Source organism: Oncorhynchus nerka, linkage group LG15, assembly GCF_034236695.1.
Source record: "Oncorhynchus nerka isolate Pitt River linkage group LG15, Oner_Uvic_2.0, whole genome shotgun sequence".
Lineage (NCBI taxonomy): Eukaryota > Metazoa > Chordata > Actinopteri > Salmoniformes > Salmonidae > Oncorhynchus > Oncorhynchus nerka.
Genome location: NC_088410.1, coordinates 88,541,769 through 88,562,361, shown reverse-complemented (window position 1 = coordinate 88,562,361; position 20,593 = coordinate 88,541,769). Strand labels below are relative to the sequence as shown.

The 20,593-nt window shown below is 42.1% G+C and overlaps 1 protein-coding gene across 1 annotated transcript; it reads right to left on the bottom strand.

Annotated features, from left to right (window-relative positions):
- Positions 1–6,615: 6,615 nt before the first annotated feature.
- LOC115118267 (monocarboxylate transporter 1-like) lies at positions 6,616–19,617 on the bottom strand. The gene is made up of 5 exons (XM_029646844.2): positions 19,306–19,617; positions 15,228–15,501; positions 11,541–11,684; positions 10,410–11,195; positions 6,616–10,264 (listed from the first exon to the last, which is right to left on the bottom strand). Exons 2-5 carry the CDS (start codon positions 15,442–15,444, stop codon positions 10,005–10,007), a joined length of 1,407 nt encoding a protein of 468 aa, XP_029502704.1. The 5' UTR covers positions 15,445–15,501; positions 19,306–19,617; the 3' UTR covers positions 6,616–10,004.
- Between the last annotated feature and the right edge of the window lie 976 nt (positions 19,618–20,593).

The window sequence follows — 20,593 nt, the reverse complement described above, 5'->3', positions numbered from 1 at the left end:
TACAACAATATTTTTTTGAAATATGTAACTTTCACACATTAACAAGTCCAATACAGCAAATGAAAGATAAACATCTTGTTAATCTACCCATCATGTCCGATTTCAAAAATGCTTTACAGCGAAAGCACAACATATGATTATGTTAGGTCATAGCCAAGTCAAAAAAATACAGCCATTTTTCCAGCCAAAGATAGGAGTCGCAAAAAGCAGAAATATAGATAGAATTAGTCACTAACCTTTGATGATCTCCATCAGATGACACTCATAGGACATCATGTTACACAATACATGTATGTTTTGTTCGATAATGTGCATATTTATATCCAAAAATCTCAGTTTACATTGGCGCGTTACGTGCAGTAATGTTTTGATTCCAAAACATCCAGTGATTTTGTAGAAATACTCATAATAAACATCGATAAAAGATACAACTGTTATTCACAGAATTAAAGATAGACTTCCCCTTAATGCAACCGCTGTGTCAAATTTAAAAAAAACTTTACTGAAAAAGCATAATCTGGCAACTGCGCTCAGAACCTAATCCAGCCCGAGAAATATCCGCCATTTTGGAGACAACAGAAGTTAGAAATAACACTATAAATATTCACTTATCTTTGATGATCTTCATCAGAAGGCACTCCCAGGAATCCCACTTCCACAACAAATGACTGATTTGTTCCATAAAGTTCCATAAAGTCCATCATTTAGGTCCAAATAGCCACTTGTTGTTAGCGTGTTCAGCCCAGTAATCCATCTTCATGAGGCGCAAGCACTTCGTCCAGACAAAAACTCAAAAAGTTCCGTTACAGGTCGTAGAAACAAGTCAAACGATGTATGGAATCAATCTTTAGGATGTTTTTAACATAAAACATCAATAAGCTTCCAACCGGAGAATTCCTATGTCTGAAGAAAAGCACTGGAACAAGATCTAACTCTGTCAGGAGCGCGCGTCACGAGCCTGAGACACTCTGCCAGACCACTGACTCAAACAGGTCTCATGAGCCCCTCCTTTATAGTAGAATCCTCAAATCAGTTTCTAAAGACGGTTGACATCTAGTGGAAGCGGTAGGAAGTGCAACTTGACTCCATAGACACTGTGTATTCGGTAGGCCAAGCTGTGAAAAACAACAAACCTCAGATATCCAACTTCCTGGTTGGATTTTTCTCAGGTTTTCGCCAGCCATATGAGTTCTGTTACACTCACAGACATCATTCAAACAGTTTTAGAAACTTCAGAGTGTTTTCTATCCAATACCACTAATAATATGCATATTTTAGCATCTGGAAGAGAGTAGGAGGCAGTTCACTCTGGGCACGCTATTCATCCAAAAGTGAAAATGCTGCCCCCTATCCCAAAAAGGATTATAGGACTGTAGCATTTTCACTCTGTCATTTCAATAAAGGCCTAGACCTTAACCATATAGCCTGTTATTTATAACTAAGAATTGAGATAAATTGAAATAAAGACTAATTTGCTCATACTCAACTAATATTGGCTCACTGGTGAGTTGTAAAGTGTGGTATCTACTGTATCTAGGTAGTGGTGGGAAAAGTACTAAAACTCATACTTAAAGTAAAGTGAAAGTGAGTCACCCAGTAAAATACTACTTGAGTAAAACTCTAAAAGTATTTGGTTTTAAATATACTTAAATATCAAAATTAAATGTAGTTGCTAAAATATACTTAAGTATCAAAAGTAAAAGTACAAATTATTAAAAAGTCCTTATATAAAGCAAACTAGACTTTACAATTGTATTTTTATTTATTGACGGATAGCCAGGGTCACACTCCAACACTCAGACATAATTTAAAAACAAAGCACATGTTTAGTGATTCTGCCAGATCAGTAGGGATGACCAGGGATGTTCTCTTGAGAAGTGTGTGAATTGGACCTGTCCTGTTAAGCATTCAAAATGTAACTAGTACTTTTGAGTGACAGGGAAATGAATAGAGTAAAAAGTACATAATGTTCTTTAGGAATGTAGTGAAGTATACTAAAAGTAGTCAAAAATGTAAATAGTAAAGCAAAGTACAGATATCTGTGAGACTATGGATTAACGGATTGCAATGTGATAGACTGCATCTAATTTGTTGAGTAGGGTATTGGAGGCTATTTTGTAAATGACATCGCCAAAGTCGAGGATTGGTAGGATGGTCAGTTTTACAAGGGTATGTTTGGCAGCATGAGTGAAGGATGCTTTGTTGCGAAATAAGCCAATTCTAGATTTAACTTTGGATTGGAGATGTTTGATATGGGTCTGAAAGGAGAGTTTACAGTCTAACCAGACACCTAAGTATTTGTAGTTGTCCACGTATTCTAAGTCAGAGCCGTCCAGAGTAGTGATGTTGGACAGGCGGGTAGGTGCAGGTAGCGATCGGTTGAAGAGCATGCATTTAGTTTTACCCTGTATTTAAGAGCAATTGGAGGCCACGGAAGGAAAGATGTATGGCATTGAAGCTTGCCTGGAAGGTTGTTAACACAGTGTCCAAAGAAGGGCCAGAAGTATACAGAATGGTGTCGTCTGCATAGAGGTGGATCAGAAACTCACCAGCAGCAAGAGCGACCTCATTGATGTATACAGAGAAGAGAGTCGGTCCAAGAATTGAACCCTGTGGCACCCCCATAGAGACTGCCAGAGGTCCGGACAGCAGACCCTCTGATTTGACACACTGAACTCTATCAGAGAAGTAGTTGGTGAACCAGGCGAGGCAATCATTTGAGAAACCAAGGCTGTCGAGTCTGCCGATGAGGATGTGGTGATTGACAGAGTCGAAAGCCTTGGCCAGATCAATGAATACGGCTGCACAGTAATGTTTCTTATCGATGGCGGTTAAGATATCGTTTAGGACCTTGATAATGACAAATCTACTTTTTCAAATGTCAATAGCTCTTTAACTATTACTCCTAAAACTTTCAAAACAGGTTCTAGCTAACCCAATGGCTTAGACACACATTGAACACACTTTTTGTTTTGTCGAATTACATCTGGCACTATTTTCAATTATTTATTTACATTTTTGAAATTCACGGCTCTACTCACCTGCCAAAAGAGGCAGGCTATCCCGGGCCACCGGAAGATCTGCTGCGCTACGGTATCATTACCTTTAGGGGGGATTCTGACTTAGAGGCGTTCAGTCATAGTCTCACAGATGGTAGCTTCGCACCATTGGCTCCTCAGCCAAGCACATACACCAAATGTCTGAACCTGCGGTTCCTCTCCTGAGCAGGATTACTACAGGTGGGTATGCCCCTTTGAATTTCATCAAGTTGACATTCAGTGATCCATGCCCAGTGAAAATCTATGCTTCTTCCGTCCGTTTTATGGCTCCACAGAAAATCAGTGGGTGTGGATGGTAATACCCACATCAGATAAAGGCCTCCCGCTCCAGAGAAGCTGGAGATACCTCTCCCCACTTTGTAGGGCATGAGCCAGACCTATACAATGACCTATCACTGGGTTTAGTCTCTCCGCCACGAGTCTAGTGAGCGTAGAGGATACCTACCCACCTACAATGTGTGGTGTCCCTGGTTGTGTCAGCTAATGGTAAGGTACATGCCATCTCCACTGCCCCAACTACCCACCGGTCCGCCTTCGGCCCCTACAAACCCCCCGCATGCAGCTTGCGAGCGGCTCATTCCCAGCCCTGCTTCACACCCCAGCCCGACCGACCGACCCAGTCCTTACAGCCAATTCTTATTCTAAAGTTACATATCTGACTTGCCAACTTCCCTTACCAACATTGTTATAACATGCCAGAGGCTGTTCACTTTGGAGACCTGCTGCGGATATGTGTATGGCCCCCGGATTTTCAAGGGCCAGCGAGTGCTCACAGTACACCGCCGGAACCGAAACGCTTTCCAGGGCTTGGGTCCCTCTCTCGGGGTGAACCCATTCCAGGGCGCCCTGCCCTTCACAGAGAAAAGAGAACTCCCTCTGGGGCTCCAGCCAGCTTCTCCGGAATCGGTCGAGTTACCGCACTGGACACCCCACCCATCTCCACCAGTCTGTGGACATTCTGAAAGTAGTTTGAGGTCCGTAGGTCACATGACCAAGGAGCTATTGGAATTCTAAAGATGACAAAATTCATGTAAAATCATGTGAGATGAAAATTGACAAGCTAAAGGGTGTGCAATATAGAAGGGTAGTCGGTGGACATTCTGCACCATGTTTGAGTCCAGTAGGTCACATGACCAAGGAGCTATTGAAGTTAGAACTTTTGAAAAAATGTGTGAGATGAAAATGGACAAACTAAATGGTGTGCAATGTGTAGGCCCACTAAGTGTACATTCTGAACCTTGTTCGAGGTCAGTAGGTCACATGACCAAGGAGCTATTGAAATTCGAATTCTAAAAAAAAGTGTACTTTTTTTATGCTCCGTAACAAATTCAACTAGGAATACAAAATGCTGCTCTCATTTCTACGTGTTTATTATCGTTGGAAAGCAAATTCATGTCCAAATCTTGAAAATAAGAACTGTGCATGGTTGTGCGCAATTTTTCCAACATCTTGGAAGCTAATGAGGTTTGAAAGCACGAATATCCGTTGAATATCATAAGAAACTGATAAAACACACAGGTGCTAAATCAAGGTGACTTACAAGATGAGGACGAAGAGCAAGAGAGTGAGAGCAAGGGAGTGCGGTGATGTAGTGGCCACTGTTATGTGTAAAGCTTGGATACCACCTGCTGGTATGGTGCTAAACTGTTATTTAACAGATCGGATGCCACCCGCGAGATATGGCAGTTGTTACACGATGGCTACATGAAACAACTAAAGAATCATTGTGGAATCTGAAAAGACACGTATCCCAAAAGTATGATGGTGTACTGACTACGTGCACATGCTAAAAGAAAGGAACAAGGTGGGTCGATAACTAAGTGTGTCATTGTAGCTTAGTGTTTAACATCTGATCTCTTAAACGTTTCGTTAATTGTCATACGATTATCTATACAATAAGCCATAATTGATTTTGGCCTAAGTGGCCTGGCATATACCCACGTTCAAGGAGCTTTCCGTTTTGATTGGGTTATTTAGCCTAAAAACCTTAGGCTTACCGATAGATAAATTAAAAACACAATTGAATCTCTGCCCTGCCTGGCAAGAGTAGCCAAAAGGGTGTTTAGAATCCCCAGTGTCTGCAAGTGTGGAGAGGACATTCTCCGCTGCTTGCGGGCTCTCCAGGCACGATCGCATGAATATTAAGCCCCAGACTGGCCAAACTCGTGTTTTCTAAAAATGAATTCAAAGGCAGTAATAAGTCATTTTTTTGTTTCATTTGTGCTTACTTCTAAGTAAGTCACAGCCTATATGCGCAATGTATAGACTATAATTATTTAATGCAATGAAATGTTGTTAAAATGCTGAGCGCTTTTATATCCCTGCCAGCCTAGTGTCACACTCGTACATGCCTCACAAGGTATTTCTTTGTAGGCTATAGCCTTGAAATAATAGAAATAATATAGCCTAAATAATTCATTTTCGTTCCTTCTTAGGCTCCCTGTCTGGCTCCTGACCTATTTAGAGTGTATATATGCTGTTTATTAGGACATGTAGCCTATTTGAAATGATGTTCGCTTTTTACATTCACCATTTCATGTTTATTCAAATACTTTTCATTGAAATCCATATGGTTTGGTTTCAATACTTTAAAACAAATTGGTAGGTCCAGGTAGTCACAGAAATAGATGGGTGTTGGAATTTGTGAGTGTGGAGCGGTTTTTAGCACTTTAGGGAGTGGTAGGAAGGACAGCGGTAGGAGCGGCTCCATGAGCGGCTCGCTTTCCAACAGCTGAACATACTGTGCCTGGGAGTGGTAGGAAGGACAGCGGTAGGAGCGGCTCCATGAGCGGCTTTCCAACAGCTGAACATACTGTGCCTGGGAGTGGTAGGAAGGACAGCGGTAGGAGCGGCTCCATGAGCGGCTTTCCAACAGCTGAACATACTGTGCCTGGGAGTGGTAGGAAGGACAGCGGTAGGAGCGGCTCCATGAGCGGCTTTCCAACAGCTGAACATACTGTGCCTGGGAGTGGGTTTGACTCTGTAGGAGGAACCAACAGCTTGAAGTTGAATCCTCTCTCTCTCTCCATCCTGACAACGAATTGCTAACATTAATATTAATTGACAATAGCACTTTATTGACAGTTAGTAAACTAGCAAGCAAGGTCTTTTGGCTATAGCTATTTTTTGTAGATAATGTTAGTGAGCAAGTGTGTTAGTGGCACAACAACAGCTAGCCAGCAAAAAGTTAGCTAGCTAGCTAACCTAGCTAGAGACTGGACACATTTACAGAAAAACAAAATATTTTGCAATAACATACTTAGCTAGCAAGCTAAATAATTAATATCTAATTGTGAAATATGAGCAAATGTTAGCTAGTAGATCCCTACCTGGAAGTGAAGACAGCCAATGTTTGTTTTGTTCAAATGGCAGATGTTTTAGTTGTTGAAGTGAATGTGTGCAGAATATATCAAATAGATAGACTACATATGTGAAATAAATGTACATTATATCAGTCATACATTTATATTTTCTTAATATATTGCTCTGCATTACTAATCAATGGAAACATCGAAACATTGTAATCTAGGTTAGCCAATTAATTCAAACAGTCCAATAGCTGTGGGGATATTTTATTTTATACTTAGGCCAAAGTAAATAACTCTTAATGAACACAACATCCCATTTCAGTTTTATTTTTTGTGGAAAGAAAAAAAGACATTAATTGAAATTTCACAAAACTATTCACATCATGGTCATCATCCATGTATGACACAATGATTAAAAGTGTCTTCGTGTGTTGACGTCAAAGTGCCTCCCTTCAAGTCGGTAATGTCTAGATTGGACCCAGCTTTTGAAAAATGTACGTTAAAAGTAGACACTTTTTTGCGCATTTTAGATAATCCTAACCCTTTTCCTAATCTTAACCTAATTCTCCTAACCTGCTGCGTAATTTCTCCTAGCCCTGATATGAAAAGTCAATTCTGACAAAAAGCTGGATCCCTTCAAGACCCTCCAAGTGCCCTTGGACATATGAAAATGATGAAAATGACCAAAGATTGTCTGTTCCCTCATGGATCAGGGTACCATCACATGACAATCAATGCCTATCAACTTTCATTGGATCAAACCCTTGATTTCTGCATTCACAATTATGACTTGTCTCATCAAGTAGGCGAAATTAGTGCAACCTCAAGGTAGTTGTGTCTGGAATATTTTTTAAGTTACTTAAAATGAAATCAATCAGTAACAGTGATATACAGTGTCATTTTCCAATATAACGTGCAAACAATTTCCTCCGGGATGAGGATAAACTTTCAGGAGCTCAAGAGTCATTAACGTAAGAGTAAATACTGCCACCTAATGGAGATCAATAGCTAATGGGTTAAGGCAAGAAATGTAGTAGCTGGATATTCCAATCATCCGCAGGAACCGCACCCGACAGCTATCTGCAGGAGTCGTCCCCGCTAGCTGTGTTCCGGCGTCCTAGCTAGTAAGCTAACAAGCTAGCACACAGTGTCCTTCATTCCCACCTGCTAAACACCTGCCCTCGCCATTATTACCAGAACTGCGGGAAACTAGTGCATGACAGGCATGGGCGAAGTACACTGTCTACCGGTGTCCTAGCTATCGTTAACTAGCAACCTTTCTTCTGCTGCTGTGTACCGGAGTCCTAGCTAACTAGCTAGCTATCACACAGTGTGTTTTGCTCCGGCTTGCCGAACACCTGCTGGAATCCTAGCTAGCTAACTAGTTAGCACCCATTGTCCTAAACACCTGCCGAAAACCTGCCCTTACTGTCGTTAAGAGTACTTCGGAAAAAAGTGCCCGACAGGCAGGGGAAAGTACACTGTGTACCGGTGTGCTAGCTAACTACCTATCCCACCTACTGTGTACCGGAGTCCTAGCCTACTAACTGGCTAGCTATTACCCAGTGTCCTAAATGCCTGCCGAACAACTGCCCTCGACCTTGTTAACAGAACAGCGGGAAATGAATGCCCAACAGGCTTGGGGCGAAGGACACTGTCTAACATTACTAGCTAACTAGTTGCCGTTGTCCCCCTGCCTCTTCGGCATGCATAACTACCACATACTGTACTGGAGTGCCCCCGCCTCCTGCCTGCGGACCGGAGTCCTAGCAAAAAAAAAGACAAATTTACACATAAAGAGGGGTTCCTACAGATGCAGAAATGCCCACATGCAGGAACGCCCCCAATTGCACTCTTCATAGTTCAAGAGTGTTGTATTGTCTTTGGTGTTGTCACAGATACTGCATTCAAAACAACTGGAAACTCGGAAATCGCCGACTTCAGTGCAGTCATGACAACTGGGAAATGGGGAAAAAATTAGCTCAGACTGGGATTTTTTTTGTTTGAATGGTCATCCAACTTGGGAAAACTTGGGTATTTTATTGGGGGGGTACTTCTGGAAATGCTTGCGTAACAGACCAAGAAGACCAGGCCCGGAATGAGATGTCAGTGATAGAAGTGCAAAATTCTGTAAATGTTCTCAAAATCTAAATGTTCTCAAAATTTCAAGTCGGAAACTTGGGCATCTTGTTGGGAGGGGGGGGCTTCTGGAAACGCTTGCGAAACAGACCAAGAAGACCAGGCCCGGAATGAGATGTCAGTGATAGAAGTGCAAAATTCTGTAAATGTTCTCAAAATCTAAAGGCACAACCTAGATTCGAGCCAATGGCTAAAGTAGTTATTATTCCATCATCGTGAAAGTGACAAACTGACACGTACATATTTTTTTGTAAAAAACACATTTATATTGAATTAGTGCCATTGATTTTAGGGCCTACACATTCCCATTTTGGCGCAAGACAACCGTTAGACTCGATGATGTGTTTCTATTCATGAGTTTAGCTAGCTAAAAATGTGGTCATCACTAGTTACCAGAGGCATATAGTGATAAATATGGCTAAACCCAGCCTTTTTCTGCAATTTCTATTTTTTAAATCTGATTATAAACCTAACCTTAACCCAAACCTTAACCAAAATGCTAACCTTATGCCTAAACTTAAATGAATACCAAAAAGCCCATTTTTGTTTACATAATTTTAACGATATAGCCAGGGCCGCAACTTTCACTGGGGACGAGGGGGACATGTCCCCTCCCCACATGTAGAAATTGCATTTTTGTCATTTGAATATGATACAAAACGAGGCAACGGTGTGGTTTAGGACCATGCGGAAGGGTAGGCTGTTTGGAGTAGGCTGTTTGGAGTGTTTATCCGACTGGATTAAAAAACTAACTATGGTTATGTCCCCCCCCCACTTCTAAAACCAATATAGCCAATTTTTGTAAATAGTGACAACTCCACAAGTGTGATCGGGGAATCATATTGCAGAAGCAGTTTCTGCAGGTCTTCAAACTGGATTATCTTTGGTGTTGTTATCGGTCTCTCTAGCTTTTTAGCTGTGCAGTCAACAGGGGAATATAATTGTTTTGAAGATGAATTGAAGAACTGTGAATATCAAGGGACTATGCCTGATTATTCATGTAACAATGCTTTCGGAGATTAAAGAAACCTACCAATCATTATGACAGTGTGAACAAAATGTTACAGTGATTCATTAAACCTTCTAAAAGCACTAGTGCTTTCACAGAATAATACTGTACATTGTAGTTATTTGAGGTGGACTTCTGAAATTCCAAATACACTATACACATAGGAATTACCTGTATATAATAATATTCTAAAATATATCACAACACTTATGCAGAAAATGTACTATTTGGACTCCAGTAAAATATAGTATTTTTTGGTAGGGCAGTTGTACATTTCAGTAAAAAGTTGCATACATACGTGTATCTTGACACAGTCATATTATGCTGATAATACATTATTCAATGACAGAAGTGGAACTGGTGAAGAAATATGTTTACATGAACATTGCTATCTGCCAAAGACTTAAACCAAATGAATTTGATGTCTACATTATCTCATTGACTGTATTGAGGTACCATGTGAATGCGTGAATTTGATGTCAAGGAAAGTTAGATTATGTCTTCTGCCGTTTTTGTCTCGTCAACTGCTCTCACCCTGTCATTGGTGGCTTCTTTGGAAGCATTGTCCTTGTTGGTCTCTTCTTCTTTTCCCTCCAGTTTAGCCTTCCTTTCCTCCTCCTTTTTCTCTTTGTCCAACAACCGGTAGTTGGTACCCATCCCCACGAACAGGAACACACTGGCAATGATAAGGATCACCCCACAGCTCTGGTAGGTGTATTGGTAGTCATTGTAGATGTCTTTGAATTTCCCTGTGACCGAACAAAATATTAATTCTAACTTGTATCATAAGTTAAGTCTTTGCTTTTCATAAAAAATAAACCCGTTAAATGATTGAACTTCTTTAAAATAGAAACAAGGAGCTTAAGTAAGCTACAAATACATGTGTGCACTCACCTAACATAGGGGGACCTAACAAGACAGGCCCACACTCCACAATGGTGACCAGTCCCACTGCACTGGAGAAGCGCTGCGTTCCCACCAGGTCCATGAGCGTCTCAAACAGCACTGCACTCAGCCAGCCAAAGGCAAAGCCAAAGAAGATGGCATAGATAACGAAGCCTGTGTAGTCCACGGAGATGGGCGCCAGGACGTGGCACACACCGTTCAACAGCACAGAGCAGGCAAAGAAGTACTGCACCCTGGGTCGTATCCACTTTGTATTGGCCACAATGCCCATGGAGGGCCGGGCCACCATGTCCACAAAGGCCAGAACAGACAGCAGGAAGGCTGCCTTCTCTTTGGGGATGTCCCTGCTCTTGGCAAAGTTACTAAGGAACACTAGTGGGGAGAAGAGACCAAAGAACATGATGACGTTACCCATGAGGTAGAGCACGAAGCCCCGGTGTTTGAACAGCGAGAGGTCGATAAAACTGTTACACTTCTGCCCACACGTCGTACTCTCCTTGGCAGCATCTTCACTTTTAACTGCAGGCTGTGGTTTTGGTCCGATGGGTCTCATGAGAGAACCAGCGACGCAGCAGTTGAACAGCAGGCCTCCCAGTATCAGGAAGCTGCCCCTCCAACCAAACTGGTCAAAGAACCAGCTGTTGAGAGGGGCCAGGGTGGATAGGAACACTGGGCTGCCTGCCATGGCGATTCCATTGGCGATGGGCCGCTTATGGTAGAAGTACTTCCCAATCATAGTAAGGGCTGGGTTCAGATTGAATGCCAGTCCCAAACCTGTTGAAATATATTAAATACATTCATTCAGTCCAATATCAGACTGCATAGTTATTCATTATACATAACACATGAAACCAGACGGAAAGGAAATTCAGGATACTAGAAAGTGATAATAGAGTTCCTGAAGAGGGCCCCAGAGGGCAATACATTTCTTCAACAACAGCAACTAATGAACAGTAAACTAATGAACATATCCTTGCTATTCGGGTTCCTTGGGATGTCCCTACTCTCCATTGAAGTTGAAATGTAAAATGGTTAAGGTAAGGGTTAAGGTAGGGGTTAAGGTTTAAGCTAGGGACGTCCCGAGAATCCCAGATAGCACTATCCAGGAAAGAGGCCTACCTCCGACCACTCCCACACAGAAGTAAAGTCCTTCCACTGAGTTGCAGAAGGAGGCAGCAATCAGTCCACAGCCGGACAGGAATCCTCCACACATCATGACGGGACGACTCCCATACTTATTAACCAGGATACTGCTGATAGGACCTGAAAGGTGACAAATACAAATCAAACAATCAAGATGATTCATATGTTGGGAAAATTCACTTTAGGCAAATATGCCCAAGCATAACTGACTATACCATAATGACTATCTAAATTTCATTTGAAAAACTTCAGAGGATTGTAATTTCGCATCTTGAATTCATTTCCTTGATTAACGTGATTTTAAATCTTTAATAGGTGAAAATGCGAATTAGACTACCGTAAGAAGTCTATTTTAGAGAAATGTTATATTTCACCACTAGAGGTCCCTAAAGCCCCAACTCTGAGAAACGCTGGTGCAGCCAGAGCTTCCACACAACTTCTGCAATGATTTGTCTCACTGCTGCACTGCAGCAATTTCTCTGGTCTAGCCACTGTTGGCAATGCAATCGCACAGAAAACAAGACAATCGCGATGAAACAAGATATTGTGAGGTGTGGCTACAGTTTGTGTATTCCTAACGTATGTGCGGAGAATGACAAAAGAAGAGGGCTCTGTCGCTAAAGAGCAATTCTAACTAGGCTACTGTAAAATCCTGTGCAGGATTTTGTGTGTTTGTGCTAGAGAGGTTGGGTATAGAAAAAATACATTTAAAGTACTCCACAGTAGAGCAGGTTACACGTAGTCACTCATTTCCTATGGGTAATCTACCATAGTTCCCATGTAATAGTAAATAATATCCCTTCATTTTGAAAGATGAGAGCTTCACATTGAGAGGGAAACTACCTTTGTCCCACTCAAACTCCTACTGCTGTTGAAATAGACAGTTTGTCTACTGATATGACTTGGTAAACATAGCCTACTCATAGTTTTTCTAGTCAATGTTCTACTTCCACATACCCTATCACCTTCCCTACTGGAAGCTTTGGAGGCTACATTCACAATAGCCCCACTTTGTTATAGTCTTAGACTGAAACATATTCATTCCATTTAGGTTTGGCTAAATCTCAGAGTTTGGCAACACAAATTTAAGGTAACTATGGGCCATAAAATGAGCCTAACAACCTCTAGCTCACTACAACTTGAAAACATATATGATTAGATGGCATGCAGAGTTCTGCTGGCTGCATGCCCACCATCTGTCTGGCCTATACCAACAAGGCCTAACTGGGAGCGAAGATCCATGTGGAAGACGCTTCAGCCTCCCTGCCAAATCCCGGCACCACTGAAGGAACCTAAATGGAATGTGACAGTTTTTGTTTAGAGGTTGTCCAGACTCATTTGCCAGCTCGGAACACGACAAAGGCTTTTTACATTCTAATACAGGCGAGGCTAAACACCAACAAAGAGCCTGTCCCCTCTCTCTCTCTGAAGATGAGCTGGTGAGGGGGTGAAAAGTCTGAGGAGGCAGCCTAAGACCAACCCTGACGATATAAGACATTATGAGAAGGATAGGAAAGAAATTAAAGAGAGGTCAAGACAAGAGGATTATGCCCCATTATTTAGTCAATGTATACATTTCCGTAACATGATTTTTTGTGTAGCGTTCATGGATGACACATGAACACTCTACAATAAATCTTTATGGCAACTGTGTTTCTTGAATAAGCCAAGAAACACAACCCATTTTCTGTAGCACCAGTAAGCGTACATGCAAAATTAAGCATGGATTGCCCCTGTACTGCTGCTTGCTCTTTGGGGGTCTAGGCCAGGTTCCTGTTGTTTACTTTGCGACAGCTGTTAATGTAAAGAATGGCTTTCTAAAGCCATTTGATTCAATTACTCATTGATTACTTTAACTACAATCTAGAAGAACACATTGTGTGCTGTGCACTGTTGGCTGTAAACCCCCGTTTTAAGGCCTGCCAGGATTGGGTCATAGACGTCATTAGGGTCTGAGTCTGACAGGGCCTGTGTGTTCCGGTCCAGTAGAAAGGTCAGAGGTCAGCCCCCACACAGTCATGTGCTCCTCATCATGCGCAGCCAGCCAGGCAGTCATGTGTCCACAGCCCAACTAACAGGCAACATTCAGAGTGGGAGAACTGGGAACCATCTGAGACAAAGCTACTGCATGAACCAATGACCTGGCTTTCGCCCATGCAGGTCCTGAATGTGCGCCTGTGCTAAGTGCTACCTTTTGAGGGAATGGGCTGCTGAACAGTAAATAGCATTAATTCACTGGTCTGGTGGGGGGCAGCTATGTACTCGAGTAGGGAAATGGTGGCTTATCTCTCTGAGTGGACCATATGTACACATGGTGCTGGTCCCCTCTATACTGAAATAGGCAAATGGTTCAGAAATCGTTAAAGAGTTCTTCATAAAGTGCTGCTATTGCTGAAGCTTGACCTACTGTACCGTATACAATATGTGGTACTACACTTGGAACATATCAGCACTAATCCTTTCAAGAGTTCAGTGTTTTGGTAATTACTCCTTCAGTAGTTTTTCTTCCACATGTTATTGTAAATAGGCACTACTACTAAGCTAACTGAAAATGCTGTAGAAGTGTGCAGCTAATAACAATGTATACAGGACAACATCAATATGGAAAAAAGAGCACATTTTCTAAAACAGCATCATACCCCGGGGATATGTTTATTCAGTTTATCTCCACCTTCTTGAGAGAAAACGAGCCTGTTCACTATTTGACAGTGCTTTAAAAAAAAATCCAGCCTCAGACCTCTTCTTGTGGGACTACGAGTATTGAGTACAAGAGTCCCTCTGATTACTGTTCTGTCTGTTTGTGTTGAAAGTCATGCAGATGAAAAGAGGCGTATCAACGCTCCACTGGGAAGACCTGTCTGACACCTAGCGTTTGATTCAACCCAGTCAGTACAGGAAGCTAGACCAGCTGACACAGTCTGCCTCACCTGCCACTCTCATGTAAATCATTTAATCTCCTCAGCCTCAGAAGACACCTGGGACAACATTCATCTGATCAGAGCATTAACAAGTACAATGAGGAAGAGAGGAACCCCATCCACGGACTGTAGAGACAGATACTGTTGCACTGTTAATAACTATGCTTCAATGGATGGAAGAGTAAAAGCATTCTAGAGACCCATTTGTATAATTTCAATGACAGTGGTTTGATTCAGGCATCGCTGTCTCCTTTTGGACAAAACACTTCATCTTGATCTGGTGCCCAGTGACCTTACTCCACACAGTCAATGGGTGGGAAACTACAGGAGCTGTTTGTACTTGAAGAATAGGACGTGCATGAACGATCCACTGTGCAAAATAAAGAGTGTACGCATTCTCAATGAAAGGTACACTGTGAATACGGATGCCTAATAGAGGCCACCAGATCCAGGCATGTTAAAAAGTGCTGTACAGTGTCTGTTTAAAGAAGGATGATGGTGGACATTGTCTAATTTTTCATCATAGCTATCATTATGCTTCATTTTTGCATCATATATATATATATATTTTTTAAAGGAAGCCAAGTTGACGTTTCCGAAGTCTCACACATCTCACACATTTCCGGTAGGGGTGCACTATTCTAGCCTTGCTAGCCGCCATATCTTGCGAGCTTACATGAATGTTTGGTACACGAATATCAGTCTAGTAATTACCAGGCTAGCCCTAATCTATTCTCCAGCTCACCTCCGGCATACATCACTGCCAGCATGATGGAGGAGATCCATGACACCTGGCTGCTGGTGCAGTCGAAAATGACCTCAATCTCCTTGAAGAAGACGGTTATGGACTTGGGAAAGGCATAGGAGAAGCCGATGGAGATGAAGGCTCCCACCACTACTGCCCAGCCCCAGCCCCCCTCTGGAGGGGTGTACCCCTGGGGTCCTCCCATGGCAGGCGGCATGGCTGCTGTTCTGCTCACCAAGATCCTGCACGCAGGAACCTACACAGCAATGGGCACCTGTTGGAGAAAGATTAATCAAGTTTTCAGAACATTTCAAAGCTAGAATTCAGTTAACCGAGAATCTTTTGAAAATGGTATTGTTCATCCTGCACTATGCAAATATAGTTTTTTGGGGGTAATCGAACTATGTTAACAATCTTTCACGATGTGAAAATAAACATTTAATCATAAAGTTAAATCTGGGTGTTTCCTCACTGTAAAGGTGTCCCCCGTACGGGAGTTGCAGCGATGAGACAAGACTGTAACTACCAGTTGGATACCATGAAATTGGGGAGAAAACAGGGTAAAACATATATTTTTTTAAAAGGTCAGATACAGTGCATTTTTACCTCCTTTCAGAATTTGAGAAGCAAAATGTATCTTATCTATTCAGATTCATTTAATTTCCTTTGAAAAATGATTTGAATACTACACTGTATGTTGACTGTGCATGACTGGAGCCAATGCTGTATGGTTCATGTCAGCAGGATTTCACATGCTGCTTTCACAAGATAAGCCTGTGTTTATTTACAGGGTGTTCCCATTTCCTCCCCCAGCTACCTCTGGTACGTATCACAGGTGTGTCATGGTAATGTCCTGAAAGGCAATGCTATAGCGGCTAGAACTAAATATCAATGAGAGAGAGCGGAAATGCAAGCACATGTCCTGTTAACTTCAATGGCTTGATCATATAAGATAAATGTTGACTTAAATAGTTTCACCTTTAGCACATTTGCATGATTATTTCTTACCAGTGGTATGAAACGCCGAATCCATGACTTCATCCTCAGTGTTTCAGAAGTAAATGGATCAATTTGATTTGCCAAGAAGATTCATCCTAAAAAGCCCAATATTCACTGTGTGGGAGGTATTTCTGGAGCTTCTTTTTACTGTAAATCCAGCCCTCCTCTATACTCCCCCCTCACTTCTGAGCTTGTGAATACAGGCCCATCTGCAGAGTCAAATGGCTTACTATATTGTTTACACCGAGGAACCCATCCACAGTGCACATTTATCAAACCATGAATACAGGTTGAATTCAGCTTCCTAGGAAGCTTGGGGCTATGCTCTCATAAAGAGGGTAATGATTTAGAGTTTCTGCATGTTCTGTGGAGAGGACTCTTGATCTAAGGGAAGTAATGGCCCTCTGTGGTAGTGGAAACAGCATAGGATTAGCAGTTTGTGTGTTGCATTGCACAGTGGAACCTCGGCATGTACTGTATCTTTTCCAGAATTTGAGATGTAGTGACGCTAAGCTAGTTGAGCTGGGGTGATGTGATTGCATTGATTAAATACGGAAGATCTGGAGGAAAGTGGGGTGTCTTTTTCAAAAGCCCATTATTTCCTCCTAATACAGTCCTCCAGACAGAGCTTTGATGCAAAGGTAATATAATGAGTCAATGACATACAGCAGGCTTCTTTCTGTATGACAGCCTCTGTGTTTCTCAGTTGATTTACAAAACATTTTCAGGATGTCCCTATGTGTTATACTTTAGCAATAAGGCCTGAGGGGGTGTGGTATATGGCGAATATACCACGGCTATGGGCTGTTCTTAAGCGCGACGCAACGCAGAGAGCCTGGACACAGCCCATAGCCGTGCTATATTGACCATATATCGCTAACCCCGAGGTGCCTTATTGCTATTATAAACTGGCTACCAACGTAATTAGAGCAGTAAAAATAAATGTTTTGTTATACCCGTGGTATACGGTCTGATATATGACGGCTGTCAGCCAATCAGCCTTCAGTGCTCGAACCACCCAGTTTATATTGCAGACCCATTCATGTTGGATATGGGTATCCCAAGATTCCCCTCAAATTTCACCTAAATATAGGGAAGGCTGCTATTGAAATCTCTTAAAGTAAATCACACTCCAGGCAAAGATGAAAGACTAATTCGACCAAATGTGTATCCTTATGCTGGTTTACAATCTTCCCCTGTTAGCGGATGTACTCTGTAGAGAGAGAAAGGAAAAAGAAGACTGTGTTCCCTATCAACTTAAATTTCAGCCATTATCTGATGAGGACTTCTGGGTACTTCAGCATGCTCTTTTAACTATGTAGTACGCAGTACAAACATGGCATGGTGCAAATCAATTTCTCACCGGAACAGCTATGATAAATGAGAGCAGGTAAGTCAACTTTCTATATTGTGAGCAGTTTCATAGAAGTGAGATGCAGATGCATGTGAAGAATAACTTAGCATACTGCTGTGATGCTGTGGAAATGGAACGTTTCAGTCCACTCCTGATACAGGAAATATAATGGCTTGGGACTGTAGTGACAGAGTGAACTAAACCACATCATGCAGTTATAAGCATGAATTAAATAACATGTTATTGAATTGGGACTTGAAAACTGTATTGCACAGGAGTTTTCACATATCCAAAGTGCACTTAACGGGAGTGGGCTGTTCTGTTAAATGGGTGTTGAGAATACAATGTGCTGGGTGTCCTCTTACAGCTATCGGCTTTACCTCCTGTCCTGGGAACAAAGGTCAGCTCAAAGATATGTCTGTCTGAAAATAGTATTGTTTACTTGTTCAACAGTCTTTCAATCAGCACATGTATTTGCCAGGGCACAGGGTACAATCCAGGGTACAAGCCAGGGTACAGAGCATGAGCCAGGGTACAAACCAGGGCACAGGGCACAAGCCAGGGCAAATGCTTGGCATACATTCTGTGCATGAGCTTACATAGGTCGTTGAGTCCCACACGGACAAGACTGAGTAGTGATTGTCTGTTTTAATTGATGAATGGAGGAGAAAGTCAGGACATACAGTAATGTGTATTAATGACTAATCAACACATCAAGGTTAATAATACTGAAATAAATAAGGGGGACCATTTCATCCACTCAAGAATACTGAAAACTTTGCAGACTCTGCAAAGTAAGTGGCCAGTAATCTGTGTTTATCATATGCAGACATCTGCCTGCATGGAGGATGAAATATGAGTCAAGATGAACAATGGACCCCACATTGGCTAAAGGTCTAGAATAAGCAGCCAAAGTGGGCAGCCTGACCGTGCCACTCGAGACGGAACACGCTGCTTCAAACGCCCCAGCGGCACGTTCTTGGCACTATAGAACATTGGCTGTGTCACAACAAGGTCTATGTCTTAACTTCTTCAAGGTTAAATCCCTCGCAGACATCTTGCCGCTTCAGATAGGCGAGCGAACGTAATGTTCAGAAGCCCCAGGACTTTGGCTGCTAAGCTAACATGGCCCTCTAAATGGATATGTGACTGACAGAAATGGATGGGGATCACAGCACAGGACAGAAGCTGGGTTGTTAGACTAATATTAGGTTATTTCAGTATTGTCTTCTAAAGCCTTACAATAGCAGCAGTGGGATTCACGTTGAAGGCTTGGTAGGAATGAGAGTGATAGTACAGGTATTGTGGGTTTTGTAGTAGGCTATCCCCATTGATTTCCATTGCAGACATGCCTCAAGCATCCTGCTCAATACCATCATGATCCCAAGGTGAGCCGTCATGATCATGACCACTTCTGTCAAACGCTTTTCAGAACAATAAACAAAATACAATTTTTTTCTTTTCAGGGCATGAACAATAAAGAGAATACTAGTTTTTTCACAAAGCATGAACTATAAAGAGAATATGCACTCACATAACTTGACATGTGTCACATTAAACATATCAGTGAGATCCTTTCAAGAAAATCTCCTTTCTCCTTTCACACATTTTTTTTTTTTTTGTTACATGCAAATGAGAATGCTTCTCCAAGAGCAAATTGACATCTCAGAGCTTACGCAGAGTAACCACATGTACATATGGATGTGTGGGTTGGTCGCATCTTACCTTGCCAGCAGCTCCTCTTAGTTCCAGATGAGCTCTACAGGCTGAGATGGGGAGCTCTCCTCTCAATGAGGCACTTCAGAACAGGGCTTCTCTGTGTAAGAAGCAAAATACCTCTACAGAAGTCTAAGTCTAGGATGTCTGAGATTCTCCCATAGAATAGAACCTCTACCTCCACTACTACAAGCAGTGTCCCTGTGCTGGGGAAATGAACACTTTGGAGTCTGAATAAGTGCTGCTCTGTAAAATGGAAGAGAAGTTGACAAAGTTTGGTTCATTCAGTGGCCAGTTCAAACAACTGGACCGGCCAAGATACTAGAGTGCTAACTGATGAGGTCAGTCCAGTCTGCCTCTTATTGGCTGTTTGAGGATTAGAGCCGTGCCCCTAAAATGTTTTCCCCACCTCCTTTTGCCTTGTGTTTCCAGCTCACATGTACTGCACTATTGGCCCTATGTGAAACTTCAAACAGTAGGATACACACTAATGTCTGGGCCTAAGAGATAACATGCCTGTTGGCCATTGATTTCTTTCATAATTGTATAGACAATAGATTACAGGATATTGGTAGTCACAGCAATCAAACAACTGGCTCCCTCTTAAGCAGCTTTTGTTGTTCCCCTCTGGTCTCCTGGGAAACATTAGCAGAGATCGTTCTGATCACTTCAGAGGTTAACTTTAGGCGAGGCCTTAGTTCAACTCCCCCCGCTGTCACGGTGCCTGATGGTCAGGGCTTGGGAAAGGAAACATCCCTGAGCGCTGCTGGAGGTTAACAAACATAGAGCACTACTGTATTGCAAATAAAACATGCATTCCTTGTAGGGGACCACCAAGTGACATAACACTGATGGCTTTTGAACAACACAGTCCTTGTTTTGTTTGTTTGTTTACTGTCTCTCCCTTTATTAGAAACCTAATAAGGGCATTCCACATGGTGGAGGGTGATTGTGACTCTGTCTGCTCCACTGATTACACCCCAATCACACAACAACTAACAGCCAGGTTATCAGCTCAATTACATTAAAGGGATAATCCATATTTTAAACAATAATCCCTACCACTGTTTCGGTAACAAGCTGAGGGATGGGGCTGGAGAAATGTAACCACTCTCAAATTCACAGACAGATCTATGGAGGACTGACCATCCATGATATAAAAAATATGGTTTAAACCATGTTTTGAGGCTATATGGTGTTTGTTTACATTTAATTTGTTTACAAACATGCGAGTAAAACAAGCTTATATTTAGGGTTCTGAGGGTGTACGACAGTTTAAATAAATTTGTGGCATTCA

Coding starts and splice junctions, on each gene's coding strand:
- LOC115118267 (XM_029646844.2), bottom strand. CDS start 15,444: ATGCCGCCTGCCATGGGAGGACCCCAGGGGTACACCCCTCCAGAGGGG. Junction 11,685..15,227: donor GGCAGTGATGTATGCCGGAG/GTGAGCTGGAGA, acceptor GTCACCTTTCAG/GTCCTATCAGCAGTATCCTG. Junction 11,196..11,540: donor CTGTGTGGGAGTGGTCGGAG/GTAGGCCTCTTT, acceptor ATATTTCAACAG/GTTTGGGACTGGCATTCAAT.